General features: G+C 33.5%; 1 protein-coding gene across 1 annotated transcript; it reads right to left on the bottom strand.

The window, feature by feature from the left end:
• Positions 1-1,113: 1,113 nt before the first annotated feature.
• LOC137814137 (PH, RCC1 and FYVE domains-containing protein 1) lies at positions 1,114-6,335 on the bottom strand. Its single transcript, XM_090296066.1, has 5 exons — positions 4,377-6,335; positions 4,131-4,277; positions 2,646-2,920; positions 2,121-2,303; positions 1,114-1,279 (listed from the first exon to the last, which is right to left on the bottom strand). The coding sequence occupies exons 1-5, from the start codon at positions 6,324-6,326 to the stop codon at positions 1,114-1,116; spliced, it is 2,721 nt and encodes a 906-aa protein (XP_090152192.1). The 5' UTR covers positions 6,327-6,335.
• Positions 6,336-22,337: the final 16,002 nt, after the last annotated feature.

Genomic DNA, 22,337 nt, shown 5'->3' with positions numbered 1-22,337 from the left:
TTTGATAAAATAATATCATTTAGTCTAGTGTATGAACAGTCAAGTTACCGAGAGGCTTATAGATGATGGATATGAGAAAGTCACTCTCTAGGGACGTTAAGATATTTGATAATATAATATCATTTAGTTTTGTGTATAAGCCATTGACTTGGTAGGGAAGTTACCAAAGGGCCTCTAGATGCAAATTATGTAGGGAATGTAAATATGAGAAAGTCACTTTCTAGGTATATGTGTTTGCAACATTACAATTTATCTTAAGGAAAATTTACAATTTTTGTACTATATTATGTTCATAAAGGGGATAATTCTATAGTTGAAAGGGATGATATGAGACTTGGTTATTGTACAAAATCATATGATAATTCTTCATGAGAGATATAGTTAAATGTAAGGAGATCAAAATTGAAAGGATAACTTCTAAAGATAATCCTATAAATGTTTTACAAAATCTTTACTATGATCTAAATTTAAACATTATTTGAGGTTAACCTGTAACAATTTAAAGTCATGAATAGAGCTTTGAAGATGACTTTAAATCATAATTGGATAAAAACATAAAAGTTATCATAAACATGTTGAAATTAAAACCAAAAAAATAGTAGAATTCATTATGATAAAAAAAAGTTAAATATAGCTAATTTAACTTTAGAATCTACGCAATTATTTAAAGTTTATAATTGAATAATTGATAAGTTTGAAAACAATACTAACATGACAATTTGCAATGTCCAATGAATAATTTTAAGTCTACATATTCTTATAATGGTAGCAAATAATGTAACTAATTTGGATGTATATTGTCACTTAAGTTAGAGTGAATTGTAACTTACAACCTTTGATTGTAGGAGAGCATTTAGTCGTTAATGGGAAGCATTGAAATTAGCTGAGATTGCTTAAAAATAAGTATAGTCCCATTTTATTAAATCTTTGTTCTTCTGGTACTTATTTTCTATAAAACTTGTTTTCTTTTTGTAAATTATAAGTTATTTTAGTTTTATCTTAAATTTGATTTAAAATTTAAATGAATTTAAAAATATGAAAATAATCTAATTAACAATTACTAAACACTAAGTTAATAACAATGGTTATAAATTTCTTTGTCGATAGTAGTGACTAAACTATAGAGGAAGGAGGTGTCTCAATAATTTCTTTAACATGTGATGTGACATTAGATGGACCAATTGTTATACTTTTATCTGTTGGACTATATTTCCTAAGAACCCTACCTTTGTTTACGTTCCACCATTTTTCTGCTTGATTTTCAGTGAACCTTCTTTTACTGCATCCAAATAATTGAAAAAAAAACAGTAAAAGGAAAAATGTTAAAGAAAAAAGACAAAAACAAAATATATTGGAGACAAAAAACAAAATAAAACATCAATAATTATTTTCTTTTATATGATCAATTGCATTATTTAAATAGTGTCAACATGTTATCTAAAACTATCATCTTCTAGTAATTTAACGTTTAATAGTTTTATCTAATTTAATAGTGAATTAGACTAAACATTACTTATTAAATCTAAGAAAATAATTGTGCAATGGAGTTTTCTATTTTACCTTTTTTCTCTTAATTTAACAAAATAAATGCTTGTCTTAATTATTTAAAAACTAAATAATACATAAAGGTAACATAGAAAAAATAATAATAAATAACTTTGAACAATTTCTTCAGAACTCAAACTGATAAAAAAAATTAAAATAAAGTAATCAAATGATCAAAAACATTGATAAAATAAGTTCCATCCAAGGTAATAATAATCAAAGTTTCAATTTTAACATGGAAATAATCAAATGAAAACATTGATAAAAGAAATGGAGTAAACATGTTCCATCCAAGGTAATAATAATCAAAGTTTCTCCATCTTAAATGTATATTACCCAGAAATATAAAAAAAAAAAATAGACAACTTAAATTTCCATTTGCGTGTTACCAATTGAAACCATATATATGGCAAAAGGTATATATATTTTATGTGCATAATCATCCCTAATTGAATTTTAGAAAAATATTCCTATATTGAGATCAATATACAACTAATTTTATGAAATTTAGGGACTCTTTTGAAAAAGTATATACCAAAACCAAACTGAAATAAAAATTGAAAGATGTAACTTACCTGAATTTAACTCGTTTAAATTTTTTGGTACCATCAGACTGTAACATGAGAATCACATAAACTCCACGATCAAATTTTTCAATAACTTGTACTTCTCCCTGTTTTCCGTGTCGTGAAGATCTTGAACCCTTGTTGGAGTTTTCTGAAGGCATTGTTTTACCAATAGTAGAAGCATACGAACCAATACAATTTTGAAAGACATGTTCTTGTTCCTGAGATTCATCAACTCCTGCAACCTTAACATTCTCCTCTACTCTATTATCATCTGACATTTCAGAAACATCACTAGCTGAGGAAATTGAACGAGGTGCATTTTGGTGTTCAATTTCTGACTTTGTTGGTTCATCACTTTCTCTGAGAGAGTTTCCTCTATCTTCACAATGGTTAACTTCTATGGCATGAACCCTTTCATCTAGTTCGTGTTCATGCATGTTGGAAGTGCTGGTATCTGAAGTAGGTTTATTTTGTTGTATAGAGTTCAACTTTGATTTATTTCTTTCTTCATCATGATCCACATTTTGTTGCTTAGGCTCTAAGTTTGATCTTTTACTTTTTTCAAGTTCATCTTCACTAGGTTTGGCTTCTGTAGCATCCACATTTTCTTCAGCTTGTAATTTGGAAGAGTCATTATTTGAGGGAGGTATATCAGATGCAATTTTTGGCTTAATCTCCAACTTTGGTGATGAACATATTTCAGATTCTGAAGTTTTTTTAAGAAAATCTTTAACTCGAATAAGTACATTTCTCAAATTCCGACTTTCTGAAATTTCTCTAGGCAAATTGTCAGTCATTTCCTTCATCTAAACAAAACCAAAGACAAGAAATTTAGATAACTTCATTGAACAATAATAAATATTAATTTATATTTTTTTTCATTTGATATTTTCCTGTCATAAACAGGCTGTGTATAGAAGTTTTGGGACCAAAGCTTTCATGAAAATTTAATATAATAATATGAATTATCAATTCATATTTCAAGCCTTTTAACCTGGAAAATAACTCATCAAACTTTTATATTATAAAAATGGATTACAAGAATTATGTCATTGCCACAGACATTAAACTTTTATTTATAATCTAAAGAAAAATAAAAATATACGAGGAAATATGAAAATATTCTTGACATTATTTTCCTTCATATTAAACCTATTATCATTACTTTATTCCTTACATTATATTTTCTTAAAATATTAATAATAAGAGTGACAATGCGAACGGTCCACCCAACTTTAGGAATGTGGGCTCATTTCACTCTTCCGCCTTGCATAAGAAGTAACCCGCGGGCTAGTCCACATAAGAATTTTTTTTATTAAAAAAATAAAATTTCATTAATTATAAAAAAAAAACTTATTCCTACTACTGAAAAATTAAAATTTTATCCGTGTTTCCATTTAATTAAGATAAAAATATAAATTCAAGTACATGAGGGTTGTTAGAAGGCTTGATTAAAAATAATTAAAGTTTTATTTTGCATCTATTTTTTCCTATATATGTATGTAAATGTATAAGAGTATCTTATCAAAGTTTTTTTACAAAATATTTTAATGAAGATGACTAATTTTTTAACTACCCTATTGAAATCTTTCATTTATATTATTTTTTATTAACAAATTTTAAATATAAGACTTTACTTAAAACTAAATCCACTATCACTCTTAATACTAACTCCTTTAGATGATTAAAATAAAACATTCATTTTTTTAGTATATTAAATTCAATATTTTTAATACAAGCAAAAAATAATTTATATTCAAACTATTTGCCTTTAGTTTAGTAGTAACAAAATATATATATGATATATATATATTTTTTTTTATCAGCAAATAGCAATGAAATTAAATAAGACCACTTCAGGGTGATATATATATATATATATATATATATATATATATATATATATATATATATATATATATATATTAACCTTGTCCCACTATATATATATTATTTATTCATTTTATATATGCTAATAAAATTGACCTATGATCCTAAAATATAGAATGTAGATACCTGAAACACAGTAGATTCAACAAATTCTTTTGTTACTCTGTGATTAGAAGATTCCACTGCAGCAAGGGCAAAAGCTTCCGTAGCCTTTTTGTTAAGCCTCTTGATTTCCAGATCTTGCATGTCACTTTTTTCCCTTAAACTTTGAATCTAAAGAGAGAATATTCTAAACTTGTTAGTAAGGACAAAGTACATTTTTCCAACAACAAAGGGCACGATTTATAGTATTTACAACAATATTGAAGTTACCTGTTTCTGTAACTTTGAAACTTCTTGATTCAAAATAGTATTTGACCTTCTTAAATTTTCGTTAAGACTTCCTAAAAATCTAGAACTGGCAGGACGAGGAGCGATTTGTCTCACTGTGTTTGTGAATACGGGTCCCGAAAGGGTATGTGAGGTCGGAGTTCGCGGCGGAGTTTGTGGCGGAGTTTGTGGCGGACTAGGTGGTATAATAGGCTTTAAAATACTTTGAAAAGAACTAAGTGAACTTGGAAATGCAACATCTTTCAATTGCACCAGAGATGGAACTAGAGAAGCTCGTACAAAGGATGTAGAATCATCATTACTTTCAGGATTATTATTCTTTATTTCAAGGTATTTCACTGGTTCAGTTATAGGAGTTAAGAGAGTTCTTGCAGATCTTACTATTGCTCCTTGGTTTGATTTTTCCTTTTCATTTATGGAGTTATGAGTAGTAGTAGCCTTTTTTTCTAACTTGGAAGAATCATTTTCATCAAAAACTTTAAGCTTCACATAACAATTATCACACACGCGATGAAGTTTTTCTGGTGTTGCAGTCAATGCTGTTTTGAATGCCCTTTTAGTACTACAAGCATGACAAAAGACCAAACCACAGTGGTGACAATTATGTCTTTTTCTTGTTATACCAAATGCTTGTCGACAACCAGAGCAAAGAGCTTGATCAGCTCCAGAGACCCATTTATGGATGCATATACACGATGTAAAGTTAGAGCCACATGAGATGTTTTCTATAGTCCTATCTTTCAAGGCTATCACCAATGTAGGAGATTTCCTATCTTCTACATCTCCATGCCCTAATCTTCCATTGGCACCCATTCCCCATGTATATAGTTCACCTTTTTTGGTCAAGGCAACGACATGATGTGCTCCACATGATATTTCCTCAACAGTTTCACCAAGCAACTTATCTTGGACTAGAGTAGGTATTTTTCCAATGGACACAGGATTTCCTAATTGACCATGTTCTGTGCCTCCCATGGCAAATATATGACCAGATGTAGTGAGAGCAATAGTCATTGTGTGCCCACATGCAACTTGCTGGAAATTATATTCCACAAGTGGAGCAACACAGGTAGGTTGAAGGTATGTTTCTTTGTTTCCATGACCCAAACAATGTTTATCACCATCACCCCAGGTGAAAAGCTTCCCAGATGAAGCATTTGAACCAGATGGAAATTCAACCTCTATAATAGCTGCTGTGTGCCAAACTCCACATGCAACCTTAACAGTCTTTAGTCCACTCAAAAGTTCTACTTCTTTTGGATACCACACACTCTCTTGATCTCCATGGCCCAAGACACCGAATGCCCCATCACCAAAGGTAAAAAGTTTTCCATCTGAGGTAGCCAATGCCGAATGCCATGTGCCACATGCAACAGACACAACTTCAACTCCTTCTAAAGGGCCATTGACCATTTTTGGCATCCAATGGCTAGCCTCAGAACCATGTCCAAGAAGTCCAACATTATGTGCTCCATCACCCCATGTATAAAGTTCATAGCATTTAGATATAACTCCTGTGTGATACTCTCCACATGCAACAAAGTCAAAATCAATATCTTCAAGAAACTTAACTTCACGGGGGGAGACAAAATCGTTATCAATTCCATGACCAAGTCTTCCCCCTGATTCTTTTCCCCATGTAAAAACATGTCCTTGCTTAGTTACTACAGCAATGTGGTGTGCACCAGTTGCAATGTGGCAAACATCTAGAATAACATTTGACTCTAAAGGCTTAGGAATCAACACATCTATCTGAGAAGGAACTTGAGTTGCTATCCCATCAGGTGAAACCCCATTTGACAGAACCTCACCCCATATGTACACATCACGAAATGAGTCTAGGTCATCTTGTTCAGACCCACCGCAAGAGTTACTAGGTATACTTGAGGTACATACCCGACTGCCATCTCCTACACTTGTTCTTGGTTGCATGTTTGCACATTCTAGCCACACAATTGAGCTTGCAAATACAATCAAGACATGGTAGAAATTGAATCAACAAAGCCCTTACCTGGAAACAAGCATTCTGAATCTAGTCAAGTATAAGCTTGGAAACAAGTATATCTCTAGCTCATAGTCCCTGGTTTCACAAAAATAACTCTATAAAAAGTATTCCACAAGACTAATTCAAGCATACGAAGAATTTAAAAATGGCATTCGACTTTTAAAATCAAAGTGATAAGTTGAAACTCATTATGAGGTGCCTTGTATTGAAAAAATATCTTTAAAAGATTGTTAATCATGAGTCTCTTCTAGAATATAATGACAAAAAAGTAATATGTTAAAATTGCATGTTCCTGGTTGTGTCGATAAGAAAATTCCTTCATAATATATATGAAATTCATCATGACATATCTATTTTTCTCCTGTGACTCTGCATGTCTAATGTTGAACGTGAATTTATAAATATCATTGTGATTGTTTAAGGCACATGCTTCATTATATCCAGTGTATAAGCCAGTCTTTGAGAAAAGTAGATTCTCTTTAACTATTCAGGGTCTTGGAATTGTATTCTGCAGTCGGTATCTTTAGAGCATATGTTTTTTGGTTACTCTGTAATGTACTTATGTACAAGCTTATATCAAGAACTACTTTGAAAATAAGATATTTTTTTGGAATGTTACACAGTATAGCATTGGCCTGGCTTAGAACTTTTTGGGTATAAAGGATCTAGTTTCTCTTCTTTTCTTTTGTACATGACTCTCAAATACTCTATTTAATTTAATTTATTATTTATCAATAAAAAAAATTGTGATTGTTTAATAAAAAAATAAACTTTTTTTCCTTGCTTGTTAATTAACTAAGTGTGTCTTTCTTTAGAGGATAGAGTGCATTCAATAAATAGTTGAAATTGAAATTAGATTCCAATTGGTTAAACACCCAAACAACTTAAATTATATTAAAACATGTTTTAACTCAATTTGCTATTACTAAAGTGGAAATAATCTTCAATGAAAGACTAAAGCTTTGTCTAATTTAACCTATATAAAAACCAAGTCACTTGTGCATTTCCTTCTTACAACATGAACCCTAAATAATTGATTTTATCTACCCTTACCCGCTTAATCAAAGCAAAAGCATGTAGCAATATCAATTGAAATTTTGTGCGATTCAATTGACTTTATAAGATGAATCTAACATGTAAGAAACTCTTAACATAATATCCATAAGTTTCATAATATAAAGATAGCTTTAGTGGAACTAACTTGTTCAATATATCATGCTCGGGGTTCGCATATTACCCACATCCCCATCTGAAAAATGGAATGGAAACTCTGAAAGACAAAACACAAGAGACAATAAAAGAATCACATGGATTTTCGTGGCCAAGACTTCATAGATCCTAAATCATTTCACTTCCACTCTCACAAAAATTTGCTCCAATATCTTGATGAAAGTCGTGTAGGTCAAGTATTGAATCTTCGAAGCTCAAAGAAGAACTATATAACCGGTGTGGTATAATTAAAATCTTTCATGCATACATAAAATCATCGATTTTGTTGTTAAAATCAGAAAAAGGGTTATGAAATTGTAGCATTGAGTGAAAAGGGGTTGTGAATTGTGTTAGCAAAAAAGTCATCGGAAAGAATTACAGATCATGAGGGGAAAAGATGATGCGAAATGAAGGGAAAGTAATGGTGAATTTTTAGATTGCTAAATGCAAATAATAAAGTAGTGATTAAATATTGGGCACAACTCTTACATGATATGTTTACCGAGTATCATATTAACTTCATTTTTAAAGCATTATACATGTATATACACACGTGTATGCACTCACAAAGTAATAACCGGTCATTATTTTGTAAAAAATATGAACATTTGAAACTTATATCGTATAATTTATAGACAAATAATTTAAATTGAAAGTTAACAAATTATTATGTAATCACTGAAAACAAGTAAATAACTTTTAATAGACTGTTTATTCAAAGAGTAATTAAAGAAAAAAAAAATCTAAATACTTGAATTAGGGAGAAGATCTAGGTTCAAAGGACTCAAGAAAAGGACGAACAATAAGGTTTGGCAAAAATAAAAAAAGAAGGAAAGATCATTGGTATTGGACAAATACTTATTTAGCTATAGAGATAGTCTCAAACATAATCTACTTAGTACATAATCTATTTAATTATATGATAATGAATGCAATATTATGTTTAAGAAAGACTAATAAATGGTTAAAATTATACCGACACTTTATTATTTATAACTAAAAGAAATGTACTGTACTATTTTTTATTTTAGGTCAGGACAACAATTAAAAAAATGTTCTAGCTGTAAGCAACAGTTTCTTTTATTATTGCGTGGTAAGGTTTACTTTCTTTTTGCTCAAAATATTTAGAAAAAATGTTGCTTATTTATTTCAAGCAACATGTTATAAAAGGTAGACCAACATTAAAATATTATGAGTACTTTAGGTAATATTTTTTAAAGTGTATGTGCTTTTAATAACATTTTAGGTTACATTTTTTTAAATTGTAGGTGTTTTAAATAATATTTTAGGTTACATTTTTTAAATCATAGGTAATTAAGACCACATTTATTAGATGTTGCATTTAATATATCATATAACTTAACTATTCTACTTGGCCAATTTGGCCAATTTCACCTGACTCTATTGATTTCAACACGCTCCAACCTAAACACGTTCCAAAACCTGAAAAACCTCATTCGAATACATGAAAAGCCTTCCAAAACCTATATGTCCCAAATCGCGCCCTTTCAACTCCAAGAATCCAAAAAATCCAAGAAGACTTGTGTTCGTCTGGTCACACCCACTCGTATTCGTGCCCTTCGAAGTTGAAACCTCAACTCTAAAAAATCCAAGAAGACACGTGTACGCTACCTTTTTCCTTCGAGATGATTTTCTCATGGGTTTCTGATACAAACCACCTCAACAAGCAGATGACTAAGGACACAACAAACACTTCACAATTAAGTTAGTCATCTCAGCATACAAGACCAGGCCCCACCAAACCTCAAGAGAGCATCAACAGAAAAAGAATCAAATATAAACCAGAATATCAGATGTTCTTCTTTTCTAGTTTTTTCACAAGACAAGTTTATATAAATAAATTGAGCTCACTGTGGGGGTCCAAATAGAATAATAAGCTAGAGTAGGGTACACTTAGTATATTTTGTGTTGGGTTCAATAGTGTCAAAGTTCAAGAGGGGGGAGGGGGTGAATTGACCTTTTAAAAGTTTCGCGCAAAATCAGATTTTATCACAGTACACAGAAAATAAATCGATTTATTTGGAAATGAACAGATTTATTTTGACACTGTTTTTAAGCCCAGAAAGAACAGATTTATTTTTAATTAAACAAATTCAATTTCTGGCAGATTAACAGATAAGCAAGGATTCGAGTGCAGGGATGAAGAGAAATGAACACACAACAGTTATACTGGTTCACTCAAATGAGCTACATCCAGTCTCACCTAATCCAAGGTGAAATCTACTAAACAAAATGTACCAAACACACTTACACAACCACTGTTCTTGAACCCTACAATAAACTTGGCACACTTGCTGAAAAACACTATTTCAGCACACACACTCTTTAAGAAACCCTATCAAGAAGAGTTTACAATCACACTTTTACAACAAAAGAAATATGAAACGAATACACCTGATAGAGGATGCAGAAATCTGCCTTAGACCAGTAGAACAGATTGCTCAAACAGTAGCAGCACCTCTCACCAAGCCTTAGAACCAAACAAGAATAAGCACACTTTTGATTTTTGAAATCTTTTAAAAACACATGCTAATTCTCTGTAAATCCTTAATTCTCTGATGTAAAACTTATTTTCTCAAATGTATGATTCTTATCTAAACGCAGGAACAAGTTTTCTTTTTATAGAAAAACAACTTATAACAGATTTTCAAAAAACAGTTAAAGCTGTTATAAAAAGAATAGATTGAAAATAAAATGAACATATTTATTTTCAAAAGCAGTTAGTTAGAGAATTTGTTATGTGAAGGAGACTCAGTCAACCATTCTGGTGCAAGAACAAAACGAAAAAACCGTTTAAGATAAACATGGCACCAGATTAAAAAAAATCTATTCATTTACAGATGAACAGATTTATTTTTCAAAACGATAACAAAAAAGACTTAACTATTGAAACACAGTCTTTTTGAAAGAGAGAAGACTTAGTCAAAATACTTGATGCACAAAACCTGATTTTCAAAAGCCTTAGTCAATGCATCAGTTTAAAAAAGAATCTGTTTATTTAGAAAATAACAGATTTATTTTTATGCAGTAAAGGTGTTTTTTGCAAAACATGTGAAAAACAGTTTTAAAAAATTTGTGCTTGATCTTATCACATGGTCAGGGGTTAAGAGGTGAGTTACCCAGCAAAAAGCTTACTCTTAAACAACCTCTAACCTATACCTAAGACGTTCTTAAAGCAAATACAACTATACATGAAATGTACACAAATGGCTTCATCAAACACATGTCTTGAAGGGGCAGCAACCATCTTCAACACTTTGGGCTTGTGCCAAGACTACATTTCATGACAAGTGCACCTAAGATTAAGGTTTTTAATCTAGCTTTTAGAAACTAGGCCTAAGGCGGCGACATTGACCTAGAGTCAACCCCTAGGTCGCCCCTTTCCTTTCCCTTTTCCTCTCTCCTCTCATCTTGCCCACCAAGGCACCCATCTCTTATAAATAGGGTGTCTTGCCTCATGTAATGCACACTTGAATTTGAATTACGAAGAGAAACTCTACTTGAGTGATTAGTGAGATTTGTCTCCTAAATTGTTCTTGGCTCTTATCTTGAGATTAGTGCACCTCAAGTGGCGACTCTTCACCACTTATCTTGGAAGCTTTCTTCATTTTTTCATCATTTCCTTTCCTCCTTTGTGCTACTCTTCTTCCATTTTTTTATGTTTTTCCTTTTTTTCATTTATAATTCGATTCATCTATTATATTTGCTTTCTTTTTTTTTGTTCTTAATTTCGCACCTCCTCATCATCGTCATCACCTTATATTGTGTTTTCTATTTTTCTCTCTAGAAAAGAACTTTCACACTTACTTAAGTTCGTGTCCAATGACAATCTTCTTTGAGTTTATCACCATATTCTATTTAAATAAATAAAAAACAAAGTGAAACCCAAAAAATGTGCAATCCTAAAATCAACTCACATCAATTTTCCTCATTCCTCTCAACCAACCATCTTCTACCACTTCTTCTATTGTTTCTTACTTCCAGATCCCTCTCGAATCTAGACCTCCCAACACATCTTTATCGCGCGTTGTGCTCAATGACGATGTTGTCACCAAAAACAAAGACGATATTCTCAGTCAGGACTTCTTCTAGACTCGTCGAATGATCCCTATTGTTGATATAGCAATTTTGTTTTCTCTTTCGCTCACGTTGTTCCTTTTTATTCCTGGTAGCACTCCGGATTACATTATTCAAGATAATCAACATATTTGGAATGGCTTTGATTACGATAGGGTAATGTATTTCAATTTGATAATGTTGTCGTTTTTGTTTTTGCATTGAATAGAAATTGTAGCTTTTTAGGATTTTGTTTCACAGGATAATACTCCTTGCCCCCAATTTGCTTGAGAAGTTAAACATTACGAAAAGCAAGAGAAGTAGACTAGGTAAAACTATCTTATTGTGCTTTATGACAACTTATTGCCGAGTTTTGTGTTTTTTGTGTTCGTATTTATTATCAAAGTATAAGTTTAAAAATCCATGTACTATCAATTTCTAACTACCCAATGGTGAAATTGCAGACTTTTTCCCTTCAAATAGTGGTGACAGGCTTTCACGCTATTGTGTTGCCTTTAATGAAATTTAGGTACTATATTTTTTTAAATGCGATTTTAACTTCTATGGACCATTTGAATTGGTTTTAGCTTGTCAAAAATCAACCTATTTGGGTTGATAATTGTGTTGCTGATGGGAAAGCTTAATGATGAGGATTAAGGATGGCAAAGCTGGTGAGCCGTGTAGGCAGGTTCGCGATCCGCTAAGAAAAACGCGAGCTTGACTGCCTAGTCCACCCACTAGCCCGTTTAGGTCCGCTCCACATAACCCGCATTCTGTGTGGGTCAAGTGTGGGATGAGGCGGGTTGGTCCGCATAACCTGTATAACTTAAAAGTCTATAAATTTCTTTCCGCACCTTCATATTTTCTTCATGTAGTCTCATATTCTAACAAATTCTAAAGTTGTCCATTCCAAATTCTACAATGTAGAATACCAATTTGTATTTTGGATCGTGTAATCTGAAATATTGTACAATTTAAAACATAAATTTAACTTCTAGATTCTATAACCTCGACAGTCTCTAAATTTCACATTCCATAAATTTTACTCATATCTTACTGTGCATGTTTAGTGAAAATAAAATTGTCAAACCATTTACCTAATTCATCTAAATAGAAAAAAATTAAATTTATTCAAAATTTATATTAAAATTTCATTTTTCATTATTTTAAATAAAAAATATGCGGGTCAACCCTTATGGGGGCGGACCAATAAAATTAGCCCTCATATTCTACGTAGGGTGGGCCAGTTCGCATTGTCATCCCTAATGAGGATGTTGTTGCTTTGTTAAGGTTATGGGTAATGCTCTGCATATCTCAACCAATTCTTGAAGCAACTCACTCCTACATCTGTGGCAGTTTGTTTGAAAAGGTAGTTGCTATGAAAAAGTATGGTTAATTCATGAGTTCTAACTAATATGTATTAATTAATATATAACTAACTTGCATATTATTGCTGATAAAAAAAAAAAAAAACTTGCATATTATCACAAGAGATAAAATGTCTCTTTATCTTCAAAATAATATGAGAACAGATTTAAACAATAACAATTATATCTTTCATCTTCAGAATAATATCACAATAGATAAAAAAATATCTCTTTATCTTTTATCTTAATTACCTTTCCTGGGTCGACCCCTACTTGGGTCGAGGTCCCGAGCATTCCTGTCTAATACACAAGCCCCCTAGGCTTGAGTCGAGCTTGACTAGGCGAAGAGGCTTACGAGAATATAATCTCAACTGAAAACATATAACAGAAAAATATTCTACCTACGGGCACCATTACTCACGGTGCTAACAACAGAAGAGACGTGTACCTTTATTTACGGGTGCTTGCTACTTAACTTATCATATAGAAAACTTCAACTAGCTCAAATATAACAACTACTATCAGACACATGCAGATCAACCCATCTCTATCTCTTAAGCACAAAGTAATAAAGATAACAAGAATGCAACTTAGGTAAAATCTAAACACGAAAAACCGTGGAGTCCTCAACTAACAAAGAACTAACCTTTTGATGAACTATAGACCCATAACTACGACAAGCATATGCTCACTCTCGACTTGCATAGGTGTATCTCGCAAACTTAGCCTGGGGCCATATATCTTGATCTCACCAAGCTTTGTTTCGTAGAGCACCTACTCGACTGATCATCTGATCATTCACTCACCGAGATAGCCTGACTTACCATGCACTAAAACAAACTTAACCATGACATCGACTTGCAAAGCGCCTATAACTCGTTCTTACGCCCAAGCAAGATCAGTCCAGAGGAACTCACCCAAGGCTCGCCCAAGCAAGTTCACTCAAATGAAGTTGGGCGTTTTCTCATCAAACTCGCTTAAGCAAGTAATAACTCACTTAAGTGAGATGCCACTTAGCCCAAGCTCAATTAGGTTAAATAGAAGGAGTGAGGCATAATCCTACAAATCATTGGGAGAACAAAGAAAGATAGAAAACCCTAGAGGAGACATCCATCAAAGAGAAACATCCTGGATCTTCTTTTCTTGCTTTCCATGCTTGTAATGGCTAATGTTCTCGCCGGTTGACTTTCTCACCGATTGACTTGAGTGGAAAGCTTCGCTCCTAACCTGTCTCATCTTGCTTCTATTATGCATCTTCTCGTTGCCCTGGAACGTGGCTCTGTTGGGACAGAGGGGGCTCTACATGTTGATCACACTATGATGATCAAGTCAGTGAGAGCTTACGAAAATAAGATAAGTATTCAATTTCAGTCTAGTATTCAGAAACAACGTCCCTTTACCTAGGGTCTCAAGCCCCTTTTATAGTTTATTTGTTTAACAACTTTCACTCACGAGAATATAATCTCTATTGAAAGCATAAAATAATAACAGAAAACCACCTGCTCACGGGCACAACTTATCTTCAATTGCTAACAACAGGAGAACATTCTTACTATAAGAAATTGTCCATTTACATACCGATTATTACATCCGGATCCGAATTTGTATGTAAAGTGAGCATTACATACAAATATTTACATACGGATTTAATTCAGTATATAAATAGACATTACATACGGATTTTTCCGTATATAAGAATAAAAGTGATTACATGCGGATTTTTCCATATGTAAGCCAAAAGTGATTACATACGGATATTTACATATGGATTTAATTAAGTATGTAAATAGACGTTACATACAACTTTTCCGTATGTAAGCCAAAAAAGATTACATACGGATTTAATCAGTATGTAATTTTGGCACCATGAAGCGGGATTAATTACATAAGAATTGTATCCATATATAAAGTATTACATACAAAATATTTTTAATAATTATATAATAATAATATTGATATTAATGATAATATTAATAATAACAATATTAATATTAATATTATTATTATTATTAATATTAATATTATTATTAGTAATAATAATATTACCAATATTTTATAATATTAATAATGTTTACAATATTAATAATGTTTATAGTATTAATAATGTTTATAGTATTAATAATGTTTATAATATGAATAATATTTAATAATATTAATCATATTTAATAATATTTAATAGTATTAATAATACTTAATAGTATTAATAATACTTATTATTAGTATTAATAATACTTATTAGTATTAATAATACTTATTAGTATTAATAATACTTATTAGTATCAAGAATACTTAATAATATCAAAAATATTTAATAATATCAACATTTATATTATGAATAATATTAAGAATATATATTATATTAATAATATTAATAATGTTGATAAATATTAATAATATTAATAATATTAATAATGTTGATAATATTAATAATATTAATAATGTTGATAAATATTAATAATTTAATAATATCAATAATGTCGATAAATATTAATAATATTAATAATGTTGATAAATATTAATAATATTAATAATATTGATAAATATTAATAAATATTATTAATATTAACAATGTTAATAAATATTATTAATATTAACTATGTTAATAAATATTAATAATAATAAGTATAATAAAAATCATAATATGACAAAAGAACTTATTTGGTGTAGTGGTTAAAGCTTATTTGGTCACTTAAGGGACTTGGCTTCGAGTTCCTATTCAAAAGTGGTGTAGCTGGGGCAGGAGCCACATTTAGCTTTTGAGGATTCATCACAACATATTATCCCTACACGAAACTATGTTCAATGTATCATCCTCTTTACGGAAATGACAAGATAGTTCCAAATTGCCGAACTGGTGATGAGAAAAGCTCACCCCTACCAGTTGGAGAACAAGCTGTCTCCCAAGTGGACCGGCCCATTCTGCATGGTAGAGGCACTCGGAAACGGAACGTACAAGCTCGAGACTCTGGAGGGTGGAGTTATACCCTATACGTGGAATGGGGTTAACCTCAACTTTTATTTCAGTTAATGTATTGTGTTTCAATTTTTATGAACAATTTGAATAATTAAGGGGACATTCTTTTTCCCTTAAGAGGGTTTTTTAATGAGGTCGCCCAATGAAAGCTATTCTTGGAAAGATGTTTTGCCAGGATACTTTGTTAACACACAAGAAGGCGACTTGACCGGTATGTTATCCGAGTAAGTGCAATGTGTGCATGATTGACAACTAAACGAGGTCATTTATTCCTCTGGCAAGACTCTGGGGCCTAGGTGACACGACTATCATACTATTCAGATGGGAAAACCTTTCCTCAGTAAGACTTTGAGTCTAGGCACGCTGAATGGAATTAAGATTATTTATCCGAGGGCAGGTGTTAAGGAGTAAACTTGGTGTGTAAGCCAATACTCAAGTCAGATACTCCAAGTAACAAAAATCGTTTAAGAGTAGACTCGGTGGGTAAGCCGAATACCCAAGCCAGATACTCCAATCGAAAGGCCTTAATAGAGTAGACATGGCGTGTGAGCTGACACCCAAGTCAGATATTCTAAAAGCCAAAAATTTACGTAAGAAATATTTGTAACTGGATATCAGGTAGGATGACCCACCTTGGCAAGTGCTCAAGCAGGCGTCCTATGCAACTTATCCTAAGAAAGACGACCCTTCCTTGGCAAGATTCCAAGCCTAAGAGCGTCGAAGTTCATGGCGATTCAAATATGACAACTTTTTCTTAGTAAGACTCTGAGCTCAGGTGCCCCGAATCATAGTTAGCCATAACTAAGATTGTTTGGCTTAAGTTGGGAAAGATGACCTGACTTGGTAAGGTTTTGAGTCCAAGCACCCTAAGCATATATCATGAGGTAGTACACTCTCTCCTCAGTAAGATTTTGAGTCTAGGAGGTACTGAACCACGATTAACAATAACTAAGAGCCTGCAGCTAAAGGTATAGAGAGCAACCCACCTCGACGTTGGTGAAACCGTTAGAACTGGGGAACTTTATGGAAAGGAACCAAGATTAACCCTGTGGGGTAGCAATGCACCACGAAAGTGTTAAGAGTAGACTTGGTGTAAGCCAACACTCAAGTCAAACACTCCAAGTAATGAAAATTATTAAAAGGTAGACTTGGTGTGTGAGCCAAAGTCAAGTACTTTCAACCACTAAAGGTCATTCAAGGGAAGACTTGGCATAAAGATTGAACCCAAGTCAGATAATCAAGTCACCCTTAAGCCTTAAGGAAGGATGTGTGAAGAAAGCAAGTAAACATTCTAAGTGCACAAGTCCTGCGTGACCAAATCCAAAAACCTAATCCCTTGCTCATGTAGCTAGTCAACGCCCGAGCAAGTGAGACATCCTTTGTAGTTAGAAGGTACAGGTCGTTCCTGAGATAGCTTTGCCAAGAGCACTATGATTTACCATGCTTAATCAGTGAATTACATTGATAAGGTGGTTGGTTATATTATTATCAGTTGATTAAGTTATGATAGTCGAGACATGCATTATTGATACACTAGTCGAAGTATGACAAAGACAAGCAAGTTAAATAAATGATATATACAAAAGATTGAGAAATTGTTCAAAGAGTTGCTAAAGGCAGCTGGTTACAGGAAGACTCAAGACTCTACTCCGCCTCATCCACTAGTCGCCCATCTACCATTGTTTTGCCCAAACCAAGTTGGGAGAAACCCATCTTTGGGTAGATGCTCAAGGCATGTGTGACAACGTCTTCAAAGCCCGCCATGAATGAGTTAGCAGCATCGTCGATGTGAGCTTCCCTCTCTCGCACCTACTCCTCACCCCTTTCGGATCAACTCTTCATCCTTCTTGGTCAACTCCCTCTTTAGTCTCTCCACTTCATCCTGGAGCTCTGCGTTCTTGTTGGATAATTCTAGTGCTTCATTGGACTTCTCAGTCAGGAGAACCCTAGACACTTCTTGCGTTCGCTAGAGCTCTTCGTGGAGTTTGGTTGTTTCTTGCTTGAGACCATCCACCTGCCGTGAGAGCTCGGCAACCTTGTGGGATTCCTCTTTGGCTGAGCCTTTCCACCCCCTTAGTTTGGAGATGACCAGGCAGTTCGCAGACAAGGCTTGCCCTAATTGTCTCACTACTTGCTCCACTAGCTGGTCCTCCTCCAAGCTCTCAAGTTTTTCTTTAAAATGAGCACATAGCAAGGTCTTATCGAGGAAGGTAGGGACATTCAAGGTAGGATCCCACAGTCCTCCCTCTGGCGCATTTGCATTCACGCTCTCCTACACCACTATGTCGAGAGTAAGAGGTGGGTTGGGTGGAGGAGCTTGAGGGGCGTGGCCATCTGAAACAGAGTGTTCAGTAGGCTCAACGACAACCTTTCGCCTCCGCTTGAAGACAGGTCCAAAGTAGGTTTCTTCATCATCAAAAGGGAAAACCTCAGCCACGACCTTGAGCTTCAAATCTTTAGCAGGTGAAGCTTGGGCAGCTACCTTATCTTCTTGGCCCTAGCTGCCAAGTCCTTCTTGTTGAGTTTACCCAGCATGCTGTCTGCAAGAGAAAAAAGGTAGATCAGTAAGCGAGCACACAAGTTAACATCAGTAAGAGCAAGAGAATGAAGGATACCAACATATGCTTTAAGTCCCACTGGGAGAACTCTTGGCTTATGAGGGTGGCTGTGTAAAAAACCACCTTCAAATTGGAGAAGAATAGGCACACCTCTCGCTCATGTTAGGGCATGTTTTCCAAGCATCTGGGACCTTGGAATCTTGGTTTCTCAGTCCAATACAAGGGAAATCCATCTAGAAGAGTTGGGTCCCTCTTATTGCAGCAGATTTTTAGGAATTTTCCTTTGAAACCCTTGTAAGATTGTTGGAAGAGTGACAACAAGGCTCTCACAGCCACCCCGTTGAAAGAATGGAAAAATCCTGAACAAACGCCCAACTATTTGGATGTAGTTGGGTTGGGACAACGTTAATTTCGGTGAGGAGAGCTTTCTCGAAATTATATAAGGGAAGGCAGAGAAGAAATTTTTTGAAAATGGTGGTGTAGAAATAACAAAAAGGACCATTCAGATCCGAGGATTCATCGCAACAGATGGGCTCATCCTCCCTACAGAGCTCTAGCTTAAGGCCTCTATCGTTTTCCCTATGAAAAATACACTTTTTGGGACAGTGAGAAACGATGAAGCTTTTCGAACGTTATAAAAACACTAGTGTTGGGAAGGGCAAGCGACAATATATTCTAGCCATTGATGAAAGGGCACGTGTGTGCTCGTGATGGAGTGTGGTGAAATGTGCACTCAAACGCTTCGTGCATCGCGCTGCATGCGCCATTATCCACAAGACACGTAAGCCACCAAGGGCGACCAAGTAGCCTCTTCGCTGAAGCAAGCTCAGTTCGAGCCTGGGGGCTTGTGTACTGGACCAGAGCACTCAGAGCTCAGTGCTCGCTGGTCGGAGCTCAGCATTTGCCTCAGACAAGTCAGCTCGGCTTTTGGGCCAAGTTGATGGGCTCAAGATGTGTGTTAACTCTTTTCTGTATACTTCACGTAACCTCTCGTGCGCAAGGCCTAGAAGGTCAACAAAGGGTAGTAATGGGCCTAGGGGTGCGCTTAGTGCGTATGGGTCTACTACGAGTAAACAGTTTTCTCTAAACCTAAGCTCATATGTGTTAGGGCATGATGAGTTAGGTCGCATGTATAATGCGTAGCGCTTCGCCGAGGGTGCCTACGGGAAACAAATTGGATCCCTGATGTTGGTACACGAGTTGGTACCCTGGTGGTTATTCTGTTAAGATTTTATGCACTCCAGAGAGGAAAAGGTTTGTTCGGTTGCGACACTAAGAGAGTATGCCCTTGAACATAATATCTTCCTATTGCGTAGGCTTTCAGTTGAGATGATATTATCGTGATAGAAAGTTGTTACAAGAGGTAGGCTATAAAAGGGACTTGAGATCCCAGGTAAAGGTAAGTTGTTTCTAAGACTGAAACTAGTTACTTCTTGTTTCTTATAAGCCCTGTACTAACTTGATTTTCGGAGTGCAATCAACAAGTAGAGTCTCCTCTGTCTCAACGGAGTTGCGTTCCAACATTATAAGGGGAAAAGCAGATTCCGACGAAGATAGACGGAGCTAGAGCTTGGGATTGGAGTCAACCGGTGACTAGGTCAACCGGCAAAAACAGAAGGTGTAAAAGAACTTTTTTGAAAACTGTGGTATAAAAGAAATAGAAAGGACCCGTTGGGTCCCAGGATTCATCGTAACAAACCAGTTCATCCTCCCTACAAGGAATTATTCTCAGTCTATCGTCCTCCCTACCAAAGTGACATTTGCTTTTCCTAAGGATTACAATAAGTTCATGGGAGGTATAATCTGAGGTTTCATCTAAGAGGTTTTGGGGTGCTCAAGTGTATAGGGTTTTGTAGTCCATCTAAAAATGTAAACACAAGTAGAATACAAAACAGATTCAGACTAGGCAAAGTAAATAAGTCTCGTGCATAGTAAGAGATAATGTTGCACCATTAGTAAGGGTGCTCATGTAAATAGAATATTTTCCTGTTGTTGCCGCTTAGAATGGTGCCCTGTTGGCAGGTGGTTGTTCTGCTATTATTTTATGCTATCATTAGAGATAAGATTCCTTTTTGTTTTAGCACCTCGAGGAAGGTGCTCCAAAGCAGAATGTTTTACTGTTACGTATGATTTCGGTTGAGATTGGATTCTCATGAGAGTTGTTACAAGAGATAAACTATAAAAGGGGTTTGAGACTCCAGGTAAATGTACGTTGTTTCTGAGACTGAAACTGAATACTTATTTGATTTTAGTAAACTCTCACTGACCAGATCGTCAAAGTGTAATCAAACGACAGAACCCTCTCTGTTTTAACGGAGCCACGTTTCTGAGGAAACAGATATGAGGTGGAGCTTCTCACCTGAGTCAACCGGCAAGAACATTTATAATATTTAATTCTTAATTGATGATTGGTATTATCACTTTTACAAAAAATATTATATTACTCTTTAATTTTTATAAAAAAAACTATAAATATTTTAAGATAAAATATTAAGGAAATTATCTTTGAAACTATCCCTTTAAAATCTTTTTATTAATTGGTTAAAATTTAATAAATATCACGATTTTATTTTTAGAAACAAAACATATGTGACTAAACAAATAATTTTAACCACGTCGAAGAATCGCAAATTCACAGTATTTATAATTTTTAAAAATCATAGTTTCTGAATATGATTTTGTTTTTCTCTGTGAACTAAACACACTTATTAATGTTTTAAAACGTGTGAACAAAACTTCTCGACCAGGGAAGCTAATGGCGTTAATTTAATAATTTTTTATAATAACTTGTTTATTAAAACTTTGGAAACTGCAAGGTATGCATAATAAACTATGTCGACACTTTGATGACATAGTACCGAAGAAGGCAGCGAAAATGCTTGGCCACCACTTCCTTCTATTGCATCCATGTCTTCATAATGTCCTCATTCTCATTTTCTTTCTCTCACATTTTTTTTATCTTATGTCTGAAATTGCTTTTCAACACAGTTACCATTTTGCCCATTATGATTTAGATCTTACTTTTAATTATTTTTAAATTTTCCTTTTGTTTATACTTCAAAAATAGTTTTTAAAATCTATTCTAATTTTCCAAAATATAAAAATCGTATAAATAAAAGGGTAATTTCAGATAACTCCTGACCTATCGTGCTTTTATTTTAAACCTTTTTTTATGTAACTTTGTTGACAATATTGTAATTCGAGTAATCACAGTTTTGACAAGTTTCTTACTACTAATTAAATTATGATATCATTAATAAGATGAGTATTGATTAGTTATATATATATATCATACAACTTAAAAATTGTAATATATATCTTATTAAGAATAGAATAGTGCTTTACAGAAAATATTAGTAATTTTTAAACAAAACTTATTATACATATGCATATATAATTTCTTTTTTCTAGCCAAGAATGACGAAAATGAAGAGGACTTTAGTTAATAATTATTCTTTCCCAAAATTTCCTGAGTAATTAAAATAATTAAACTTTGTCATCTTTGACTAAAAAGGGATGTGAAGCATGCATCCTCCTAGTTTAGATATCACATATATAAGTATTGCGATTTGCAATTTTGAAATTGGTATTCAGTTAAGTTGACTAAAACAGGAAAATTAATTAATCTGATTATTACGAAATATAAACTTACAAGTTGTAAATGTTTTCGAGAGTTTTTCATCCAAAAATATTTTAGTAAAAACATCTTAAAATTACTTCCAGTATTGCATCTAAATAGATTTAATAACAATA

The sequence above is a fragment of the Phaseolus vulgaris genome, chromosome 10 (genome assembly GCF_051622355.1).
Source record: "Phaseolus vulgaris cultivar YP4 chromosome 10, ASM5162235v1, whole genome shotgun sequence".
Classification (NCBI taxonomy): Eukaryota; Viridiplantae; Streptophyta; class Magnoliopsida; order Fabales; family Fabaceae; genus Phaseolus; species Phaseolus vulgaris.
The sequence above is the reverse complement of the archived record's forward strand: the minus strand, read 5'-3'. Positions and strand labels throughout refer to the sequence as shown.

What these genes read in the sequence shown, in the direction of transcription:
- LOC137814137 (XM_090296066.1), bottom strand. Translation starts at nt 6,326, where the DNA reads ATGCAACCAAGAACAAGTGTAGGAGATGGCAGTCGGGTATGTACCTCA. An exon ending in AGATCAAACTTAGAGCCTAA is followed by an intron (nt 2,304 to 2,645) that starts GCAACAAAATGT and finishes TCAAAATTGTAT; the next exon opens with TGGTTCGTATGCTTCTACTA. An exon ending in TTTAAACGAGTTAAATTCAG is followed by an intron (nt 1,280 to 2,120) that starts GTAAGTTACATC and finishes ATTTGGATGCAG; the next exon opens with TAAAAGAAGGTTCACTGAAA.